Genomic DNA, 11,832 nt, shown 5'->3' on the forward strand with positions numbered 1-11,832 from the left:
ACTGTTATTTATCCTCCTATGCAGCACACGTATCCTTCCTCCATTGAGCCTTCTTAATTCCATTTAGTTAAAGCATTCCATTTTAGAAAAAAAGCCTAACATCCTCTTTAGAAGTATGCAAACATTATTTAGCTTTATGTTCCATCAGTTAACAACACTTTCAGGGTAAGGATGTGAAATACATTGTAACCATTGTCTGTTCAGTTGCAAACTCAGCCTTCGGGAACAAGGGGCACAATTCTCACTTCATCCCGCTATAGCTTCTCCTTAGGGTTCAGCTTTTCAGCATATTTGTTCCAAGAAATCAGGTACCTCATCGAAGAGGAATTTGTCTTTATTGCCAGAACACTGCTTCTTCCTCCAGCATCAGATTTGTTCAGAGAAAGGGGGAGGAAGGCACTGGAGCTCTGTTTTGTATGCAAGTCACAATTCTCCTTCACAATTACACTGATGGTCAAGAAATTGATAAAGTGCCATTCTTTCTGTCTTCACATCTGTGAGCAAACATCCCAAGTAGACTGTGTATACACAAGCAATGCTTTGCATTTGCATACACGTTTACCTAAGCAAGGCAGATTAAAACTATGGCAGTGCTTCCATTCTTGTAATGGGGGGTGGGGTGTCATGAGACCTTTCTATTGACCTGCAATTCCAATCATCATTCACCATAACCTGGTGCTGATAACAGCAAATGGCAGCTTCAGACATTCCCTAGTTCTATTCTAGGCCAAAGAAAGGCTCATGTGGACATGTAGCAAAAAGGACATGTGTAGGAATATTAAACATGTGCTATTTATTTGCTAAAACACTATAAAAGATTGTCCCAAGGTTGTTTTTTTTTCATAGTAAAAAAATGTTCTAAAGAACTCTCTATTACACACTGGAGGAAGACAACTGAGGCTGAAAGTTACTGCAATATTCATTTGATCAGAAAGGTGACCTAACCAAAAGATGCATTGATATGAATTCCCTCAAGCCGTTTTGTAAAGTCACTGTTTTCCAGTGGATGACCTTATGAATCCTTAGCTTCTGTGGTACTAATTCGCGAGTCCATAACAACTACAAAATGGCATTGCTAAAAGAAAATGGGAGATATTTGGCTATGGAAAGAGAGGGTAAGTATACGTTAGTATATGTTAATTATGCACAAGACTGTAAATGGGTTAGGAATTAATGTTTGATTATTACCAGAACAAGACAACAGAAGAGCAGGCAATCACTCAATTAAAATGGGAAGTGGTAAGAGTTGGGCGGTCAGACAACTATGCAAATCAAAATAATATCTAGTGAAATTATCTGGGGGAAAATCCTCATACATTTTACAAATCATCTCAATTTTTTTTTTTGTATAGGAGATGATCACTCAGCTCCTGGGCTTGCCTACTAGTTACCTCACCTCTTCTTCCTCCGATCCAGAAGACTCAGTCACAAGCAACAAGCTAGCAATAGCATTCTGGAATTGCAATTCAAAACGTAACTTTTTCCAATGATTGCCTATCTTTCCATAGGGTGTCCCTAAAATGCTTATACACCTTTATAATTTTGATTTTTTTTTAAAAAAAAAAGTATACACCTTTAACAGAATTAATGACTCCAACAGTAGAGAAGTATGAAAAAAATTATAAGAATAACTTTGTATGAGGTTTGCAACTCTGTGCTTCAACAAAGTGAGCAGTGCGTTGCTTTGCAGGGATGCAATTTAAGATGAAATGTGTAATTTTAATTAAATCATTATTATAACATTTATTATTTTGTGTGTGTGTGTGTATACACACTAGTGCACAAATATACAAATTTGGAATAACTCAGTAGGTTATAGCTATATTTACTCTTCTAAGTATTTTTAGGGATGCCTTCCTAGCATACTGATAGCAAATACGATGTATGTAAGTGTTACAAAAAATATGTTTCATGTTCAGTGACACTCATTGAGGTTGAACTACAGATAACATGCAGCTACTGTTTTCAATGACAGGATTGTTTCATATAACAGAGACCCACTGTAGATCTGAATAGAGGAGGTTTTATTCGGTTGAGAAGAACAAGCTGTTCTTGTTTCTATTTGTTCTCTCTTTTTTCTTTTTAAAAAATAAATGCAAGAGTTCTTTCTTTCTTTACAAGTTATAGTGTCTCTACATACCTTCTCATTTTGTGTTTCCCAAATAATAAGATGTTTGTCTGATGCTCCAGAAATCAGTTCCCTTGGAAAAGCTGTAACAAATGGGGAAAATAAAGATACTGAACAATTTGTACTCAAAAGATTCTCAAATGACAACAACCTGCTTACTTGCTATCTTTTTATATATCACCTTGAAAATACCCGATCTTGTCCGATTACAAAAGCTCAGCATGCTTAAGCCTGTTTACCAAGGACCTACAAATCCATCTAGGACATTCTCCTACTTGCAAAACCATTGCATTACCAGACTAGACAGATCTATGAATATAAGACACTTTCCTATATCCTTCTATTGTAATTACATCATATTGGTTTCCATTTTTTCCCCTACAGTACATCATTTCCCAAAGGAGAGAATGTACAGATTCAATTCCATACTGCTATCTAAATGAGTATTAGACAACTAGAGCTTGAAATAATGCATTAAAATTGTGTATACATGGCAATGTTTTTGTATTAATGAGAATAGAGAACACTATATAACATTAATGTAAAAACATTACAAAATTTTGCACAGCAATATTATTTCATAACGACCCAAAACATTAATCAGGGAGGTGTACATTTTACCTATTTCCATCTCATGCATTTTTTAAAAAAACAATGTCTCCCATAAACCAAAAATGGGCCATTTTTTAAGGTCCAGGGGTATATAGTCCTCCGCTGGACTCTCATGGTGTGCTCCCTCTTCCAATTCTCTGTGCCAAAATTTAGTTCCAAAAATCAGAAAACACAAACTCTGAGCCTCTAGAGCACTTGAACTCAAAGTAATGACCCCAGGATTTGGTATGAGTCCATGAAATACCAGGTCATTCCTGTTGATTTTCCAAGAAACAAGAAAACAATAGGCAATGGACACAAATATGTTGCCAGTCTCTGGTGCAATGAGAGAAAAAATAATTGCTGGCCTCCACATCAGCTATGATAAACTATTCTAGTGATCATGTCTTCTTGAAACATAATTTCTTCCTCTGGCTATTCAGAATAAAAGGGGGGCAATATTGTATTTAGAGGCCAAAGTGTAGCCCCAAATGCTTCTAGGAGTACAATTTGCCATGTTGACATCTGATTATTCTAGGATTTGGAATTTCACAATACGTGTGGGGTTAACCTTGATAAGCCGCATGTAACTCATGGACTGCATTTTACTCAGCACTAAAAACTCATATGTTCACACTTGCCTTTCTTACATGCTATCACAAAATACCAAATGGATAGTTTTGGAAAGGGGAAAAGAAGACAGAACAGGGAGTCTTAAAGAATGAAAAACCTTGGCTTTTGTACTGAAGTATTTCAGAAAATGGTCATTAAACCTGGAAACTTACAAATTCTAAAAATCTTATACATATAATCCTACTTATGTAAATAACACAATGTCTATTCACATTAAGAAATGAAATATAATAATCAGTACAGCAGAAGACGTGTTGATTTTTAAAGTGTTTGGCAGGGCATTATATTAAAAACCAATTAAAGACCTTATTGTTGTTCCTTTCTACTAATAATGGAACTCTCAGACAGCTAACAACATTTTTACAATAATAAGAGTTTAAAAGCTATACAAAAAACTTTGATAAATACACAAATACAAAAGTTAATTAAAGAGCAATTATATAATTTATAAAGTTAAACCATTAAACATTAGGGGGAAAAAACCTGTTTGTGATGTATAGAAGATATATCTAACCCCAAATAAGATGTCAAAGAATGTTTCAAACCAATGTTTCAAGATAATAACAATAGCAACAACAACAGCTTTATTTACAACCTGCCCTATCTCCCTGAGGGGACTAAAGATAAAGAGGGCTCCTTGTTTCATGCACGATGAACTTGTAAGAAATGGGGAAGTTACTGGTCTATGACTGATAATCCATATTAATCCAAAAAATGTAAAATAGGTTTTGTAATAGTGCCAGAAAACTTTTTGTTGGGCATTATAGATAAAAAGAACTGGAGAGCAAATATGGCAAATATTGTTAGTAAACTGAAATGGACTGAAGCACCAAAGATGGAAGACTGAATGGTTAAGGCTGCTGAGTTATAACCAGATTATGTGGGTTCTAAAGGATAAACCAATTGAAGATTTTTTCAAAGACTGGAAATCATGTATGGGTTTTTAGAGTAATAAGAAATCTAACAATGTAATAAACTATGATTATGGATATTAGTAAGTATGTGGTGTGATCTGTAATGATAGAACTTTTTTCTTTTTCCTTACAATCAGGATTTAGACACATTTTTTCCATTTCTTCTTTTTCTCTATTACATTTTTCTAATCTTGACTGTAAACTACCAGTAGATCATGTTCAAAATGATTTTTAAAAGGGGGAAATTAGACCTCTATTATTGTTGTTGTTATTGTTGCTGCTGCTACTATTATCCTGACTTTCTCCTAATAATGAGTCTTGATTCAGATAACATGTTTAAAATAATATTGTTTGAAAACTATACTATATAGGGTTTGTCTAGAAGCTTGAAAATTATACTATATATATTAAAAAGCTAATTAAAAGCAAATCAATGTTATAAAGTTAAATCACTAAAAACATTAAAATTCATTAAATGAGTATGTAAAACATAAAACTGCACAGCATATTATCAAAATCCCACTCCATTTGATTTCTCAAAAATAGGGATGGAGCCTTCTGACCTTTGTAGGGAAAGAGTTCCAAATTCTGGGAGCAGCCAGAGACAAAGCTCTGTGGTCCTTCAAATTGCCTGGACCCAAGTTATATTGACAAGTCATCACCAGCACTCTGAATTGTGCCTGGAAATGTACCAGCACAAAAGGAAATGCTGTAACAAGTTATGAGGTCAGTTGTAGTCAGCCCCAGTTAGCAATTTGTCCACAGCTCTTTGGACAAAACAGCAATGCATTTCAAATACAGAAGAGGCCCACCAGAGGGCACTCTTGCCGTAATAGTCGCAACCAAGCCCTGGTTAGTACATGGCTGACAGACCACCAATGAATGGCAGTATATAGGCTGTAGCCTATATTTCAGAGGAAGGAACTGGCAAAATCACATCTGAATATTCCTCAACTAAGAAAACCTTTAAAAATTCATAAAGTTCAAAACAAATTTGCAACTACTGTATTTGGACTGGCTTCTGTTACGTGCACCTGTAACATTAAAAAATCCTACTCTGAACACAATGGCTACCAAGAAAGCATATTTTGATAAGCAGAACTAGGGGAAGGAAATGTTTTCAACTACAAGTTCCAGAAACTTCCAATTTCCCAAATTCTGTTGGTAAAGCATGATAACCTGCTATGAAAAGTTGGAACAGGAGAGAAAGGAGTAAACCCTACAGATAACTTCTACACCCTGATTTACATAACATTTTGGAAAAAATGTTCCTAGTTTGAAAGTGTTATTTCTTGTTTAATTGTGAGGTGCTTATTTTGAAAGTAGTTATTATACTCCAGAAACTTCGATTTTGTGGCTGTCACAAATTATGTTGAATTGGTTGAGACTCAGATGAGATATTCAATTTTTTTCTGATCAGGAGCGACTTGAGAAACTGCAAGACGCTTCTGGTGTGAGAGAATTGTCCATCTGCAAGGACGTTACCCAGGGGAGGCCCAGATGTTTTACCATCCTGTGGGAGGCTTCTCTCATGTCCTCGCATGGGAAGCTGGAGATGGGAGCTCATCCCGCTCCTCGGATTCAAACCGCCAACCTATTAGTATAGACACATATAATGCAATTGAAAGTAGACTCAAACTGCATTAGCAGCGGTGTAGATGAGGCCTCAGACCTTCAAGAACTTCCTTATTGAGAAGACACCCTTTATCCACTTCAAAAACCCTTCTCTCAGTCCCACTTCCATCTCAAGCTCAGCTGGTGGGAACGAGAGAGAGGACCTTCTCGGTGACTGCCCCTCGACTCTGGAACTCTCTGCCCAGGGAAGTCAGAAGAGCCCCCTCCCTGCTGTCCTTCTGGTGACAAGCTAAAACATTTTTGTTCAGACAGGCTTTTAAAGATTTAAGGTCTAGTCAGGGGGTGTTTAAGATCTCGTCAGGGGGTGCTGTGGTTTGTAACTTTCAATGTGTTTTGACGGATTTTAACTGATTTTTTAAGTGCTGTTTATGCTAAATTTTGTTTTAATATTTGATTATTTGTATATTTTAGTAATGCTTTTCTGTCAAGCCGCTTTGGGGAGATAAAGTAGGGTATAAATATAATAATAATAATAATAATAATAATAATAATAATAATAATAATAATAATAACATAAGTAGGTTGCAGTAAATTATTGATAATCAGCTTTTCAATTTAAATTCTAACATTCTTATCTCAATGTTATCTCATACTTCTTCCAATGTCCTCAGGTCATTATACAACCTCTGTTTTTCAAATCCTTTAATCCTCACAACAACTTTGTGAGTTGAGTGTTCCTCTGGAACTCCTTTGTGAGTTGAGTGTACGACTGGGTCTTTTCAGTCTAAAAACAATATTATTCACTAGACTACATGTCTAGAGATTATCGAGTGAACTCATTTCTGACTTGTTACCAGCATGTACTTCTTACATCTAACAATATTAGCCAAAATACTTCACTAGACAAAATCTGTTATTACTTTTTGAAAAATTCCAGATCATATTCAGCTTAGTGGAAGTAATGTAAATATATACCTTGGGTTTAAGCACATTCAAACTGTACTTACATCCATCATGTCTTTGAATCCATTGTACACAATTAACCCTTCCAGTATGACCATTCAGTGTAGCAACTACTTTTCTTTTCTGAAAGAGAAAAAATATCACAGAAATAGATTTGTAACAAGAATGGGAAACAGGCTTTTCCATTAAAGATAAAAAGGGCATTCTCCAGAGAAGTTTTAAAAGATGTTGTTGAAACCAAATGTGTTATCATTATGCAAACAATAGCTTGAAATAGCTGGAGTTGGTGTGATGTAGTGATTTGAGTCTTGAACTACAACTCTGGAGCCCAGGGTTCAATTCTCTGTTCTGCCATGCAAACTCATTGGGTGACTGTAGGTGATTTACACATCCTCAACCAATTGGGGGGGGGGGGGGCATGATAAAGACCTCTTCCACACAGCTGTATAAAATCCACATTGAACTGGATTATATGGCTGTGTGGACTCAGATAACCCAGTTCGAAGCAGATATTGCGGATTATCTACCTTGATATTCTGGGTTATATGGCTGTGTGAAAGGGCCCCGAGTCCAGTCTGTTCAATGTGGATTTATTTCTAGGGCCTCTTGCACACAGCTGAATAAAATCCCACATTTTCTGCTTTGAACTGGAATATATGGCAGTGCGAACTCAGATAACCCAGTTCAAAGCAGATATTGCAGAATTTTCTGGGTTATATGGCTGTGTAGAAGGGCCCTGGGTTGTCTATTTGTTTTTGTTCATTTAACTGCGGCATGAAATGTTTGCCGTTTTTTTTTGTTGGAAACCACCTTGAGTTCCCCTGGGGAGAAAGGGTGGTATATAAAGTTTTATTATTATATTATTATTATTAATTATTTTATACCGCTGTATGAAAGGGGCCTAAGAATCATAGAATAATAGGGTTGGAAGACACCATATGGCACATCTAGTCCAACACCCTGCCAGGTAGGAAAGGCACAACTGAAACAGCCTCAACAGATGGCCATCCAGCCCCTGTTTAAAAGCTTTACCTTCTATTTTCAGAGTAAAGAATTCTTTTTAGTTCAACTTTGTTTTTAACCCTAATATTTTCTCCATCTCATTCTTAATTTTTTTATTAACTATTTTTATATACATACTATTAAAAATACTTTTAAAAGGTTCAAAGATAGGATAGCAAAAGAAAAGAAAAGAAAAGAAGGGTATCTTGTGAAGAGAGGGAGAAGAACGGGGGATGGAAAGGGGGAGGATAGTGTGTGTCTGAGTCAGAAAAGAAAGTGTGTCAAAAGCATTACGAAACAAAGATCCTTTTCTTCTTTCGGTCTGACTTCCCGATGTTTTCGACGAGGATTTCCTTTTCTTTCTTGAGTTTCATTCTTTTTTTTCTTTCCATTCTTCTCTCTTTGATTTATGAGGTAGGGTTTCTCATTCGTCTTTCCTGATTTATTTTATTCTACTTAAAATATTCATTTATTAATGTCCAGTCTGTCTCATTCTGTTATTCCTTTGTATTTCTGTATTAAATAACTTAATCTATCCATATTTCTCACTTCCAGTTCTTAATTTTTTAATTTTTCGCAGTCTTGTCATATATGGATATGAAGAGCTGTGACGCCACTTTAAGTTAAGTAGCTCTGTCTATGGAATCCTGGGATTTGTAGTAATGTAAGGTCTATGGCAGTGGTTCTCAACCTTTCTGATGCCGTGACCCCTTAATACAGTCCCCCATGTTGTGGTGACCCCCAACCATAACATTGTTTTCATTGTTACTTCATAACAACCACTTTACTATTGTTATAAATCATAATGTCAATATCTGATATGCAGGATGCATTTTCATTCACTGGACCAAACTGGGCACAAATACTCAATACACCCAAATGTGAATGCTAGTGGGGTTGGGGGAGGACTGATTTTGTAATTTGGGAGTTGTAGTTGCTGGGATTTATAGTTCACTTATAATCAAAGAGCATTCTGAACTCCACCAGCAATGGATTTGAACCAAACTTGGCTCCCATGACCAATGGAAAACACTGGAAGGGTTTGATGAGCATTGACCTTGATTTTGGGAGTTGTAGTTCACCTATATCCAGAGAGCACCGTGGACTCATGCAATGGTGGAACTGGACCAAACTTGGCACAAATACTCAATATGCCCAAATGTGAACACTGGTGGAGTCTGGAGAAAATAGATTTGGGAGTTGTAGTTTCTGGGATTAATAGTTCATTACAATCAAAGAACATTCTGAACTCCACCAACGATAGAATTGGCTCAAACTTCCCACATGGAATCCCCATGACCATCGGAAAATACTGTGTTTTCTTATGGTCTTTGGTGACCCCCTGACACCCCCTCGCGACCCCCTCAGGGGTCCCGACCCCCAGGTTGAGAAACACTGGTCTATGGCTTTTCTTGCTGAAGAGTGCTGGGGACTCGCAAAACTACAACTCCCAGGAATGTACAGGAGAGAGCGAGTGGCAGTTAACAGTGCAGTCAAGCAGCAATAACTTGGAAATGTGGACACACTTTGGGCCCTTCCAAACACCCACTTAACACAGAATATCAAGGCAGATAATTCACAATATCTGCTTTGAATTGGGTTATTTTAGGCCCTCTCCTAAAGGCCATGACAGACTTTGTATTTCTAGGTGCAAAGATTACTGCAGATGCAGACTGTGGCCAGGAAATCAGAAGACGCTTACTTCTTGGGAGGAGAGCAATGTCCAGTCTCGATAAAATAGTAAAGAGTAGAGACATCAGACTGGCAACAAAGATCCGCCTAGTCAAAGCCATGGTATTCCCTGTAGTAACCTACGGATGTGAGAGCTGGACCTTAGGGAAGGCTGAGCGAAGGAAGATCGATGCTTTTGAACTGTGGTGTTGGAGGAAAGTGCTGAGAGTGCCTTGGACTGCGAGAAGATCCAACCAGTCCATCCTCCAGGAAATAAAGCCCGACTGCTCACTGGAGGGAAGAATAGTAGAGGCCAAGGTGAAGTACTTTGGCCACATCATGAGGAGACAGCAAAGCCTAGAGAAGACAAGTATGCTGGGGAAAGTGGAAGGCAAAAGGAAGAGGTGCCGACCAAGGGCAAGATGGATGGATGGCATCCTTGAAGTGACTGGACTGACCTTGAAGGAGCTGGGGGTGGTGACGGCCGACAGGGAGCTCTGGCGTGGGCTGGTCCATGAGGTCACGAAGAGTCGGAGACGACTGAACGAATGAACAACAACAACAGGCCCTCTCCACACAGCTGTGTAAAATCCACATTATCTGCTTTGAACTGGATTATACAGCAGTGTAGACTCAGTTAATCCAGTTCAAAGCAGATAATGTGGATTATCTGCCTATATATTCTGGATTATATGGTTGTATAGAAGGGCCCTGAGCCCACACTGCCATATATTCCAGCTCAACGTGGATCTTATACAGCTGTGTGGAAGGGGCCTTGGAGTTGTAGTCCAGAGAAGTAACTTTTCGAAATCCTGGATGTGTAGCTGCTCCTCAATGGCTAGGAAGGAAATTGGAGCTGTGACTATTCTGCCACAGAGCATGGCCTTGGACAGCAAGAGAGGCAGAAGCGGAAGAGCTTCACCTGTTGAGCTGTACTTTTGTTAGGAGGCGACAAAGCCTTCAAAGCCCACAGTCCAAACTTGTGAGAGGATGCTTAAGGCAGGGAAAAACCCCGCCAAAAGTTTCGGCCCAAGCCTAGGGTCTCACCTGCGGGTCGTAAAGCACGACTGAGTGGCAGGAGCCGAAGGCCACGAGCCCCCCGCTCCCCCAAGACACGACGCCGGGCCCGGCGCGGTTGGCACAGCAAGCGACATGGCATGTTTCTAAGGGCGCAGCCATTTTCTCTTGCGCTCTGAGAAGTTTGGCTCAACGCGGATTCCGTAGCTCAGCTCCACCGCAGCAGGAAGCAATAGTATTCTCTCACGGAACGCCAAGAGTTAAAGTTTCTTCGTTTGCCACCAACATTTCCGGGTTCCTATCGAAGGCAAGGACTAGCCCTGGTTGTTTGTATCCTTATCTGAAATGCATGGGACTAGAGGGCCCTTCCACGCAGACATATCAAAGCAGAAAATCCCACAATATCCGCTTTGATCAGGGGCCCCGTCCACACAGCTAAATAAAATCCCACAATATCTGGTTTGAACTGGGTTTTATTTATTTATTTATCTATCTATCTTCTATATCTATAAAAATGCTCTGTGCAGAATGAGTACCTTAACAACAAAAGAACCAAAGAACGAAATCACACCAAATTTGGCAACAAAACGTCTCACAACACAAGGAGTGACCATCAATTATGATTTTGTCATTTGGGAGTTGTAGTTGCTGGGATTTATATTTCACCTACAATCAAAGAGCATTCTGAACTCCATCAACGATGGAATTGAACCAAACTTGGCACACAGGACCCCCATGATCAACAGAAAATACTGGAAGGATTTGGTGGGCTTTGGGAGTTGTAGTTCACCTACATCCAGAGACTACCATAGACTCAAACAATAATGGATCTGGACCAAACTTGGCACAAATATTCCATATGCCCAAATATGAACATAGATGGAGTTTGGGGGGAAAAGACCTTGACATTCGGGAGTTGTAGTTACTGGGATTTATAGTTCACCTACAATCAAAGCGCATTCTGAACCCCACCAACGACAGAATTGGGCCAAACTTCCCACACAGAATCCCATGACCAACAGAAAATACTTAAGGCCATCCAGTCCAACTCTCTTCACCAGGGCAAGAACACGTAATCAGAACCCTCCAGACAAAGAGCCATCCAGCCATAGATATAGATAGATAGATACACACACAGATATAGTATCATAGATTTGAAAGGGACCCCTAAAGAAGACTATGATATGTTGCATGTTCCAGAGTAGGCAATCCAGACACTCTCCACATCAACACTGGCAAAGAAACAACAAGAAATACTGTGTATTCACAAGCAGAAAGAAATTACATATATTAGAAACCAAAACTTTCTCATTACTTTATTTTCCAGATCACCAGACT

At 38.6% G+C, this 11,832-nt stretch overlaps 1 protein-coding gene across 1 annotated transcript in view; it reads right to left on the reverse strand.

Moving 5' to 3' along the window:
- ELP2 (elongator acetyltransferase complex subunit 2) overlaps positions 1–10,700 on the reverse strand; it is an 80,039-nt gene extending 69,339 nt beyond the window's left edge. The window contains exons 1-3 of the mRNA XM_067467555.1: positions 10,525–10,700; positions 6,849–6,927; positions 2,141–2,211 (exon numbers count right to left, since the gene is read on the reverse strand). Coding sequence (XP_067323656.1) covers positions 2,141–2,211; positions 6,849–6,927; positions 10,525–10,656 — 282 coding nt within the window. The 5' untranslated portion in view covers positions 10,657–10,700. The remainder of the gene's footprint in view (positions 1–2,140; positions 2,212–6,848; positions 6,928–10,524) is intronic.
- Positions 10,701–11,832: the final 1,132 nt, after the last annotated feature.

The sequence above is a fragment of the Anolis sagrei genome, chromosome 4 (genome assembly GCF_037176765.1).
Source record: "Anolis sagrei isolate rAnoSag1 chromosome 4, rAnoSag1.mat, whole genome shotgun sequence".
In the NCBI taxonomy this organism is placed as follows: Eukaryota; Metazoa; Chordata; class Lepidosauria; order Squamata; family Dactyloidae; genus Anolis; species Anolis sagrei.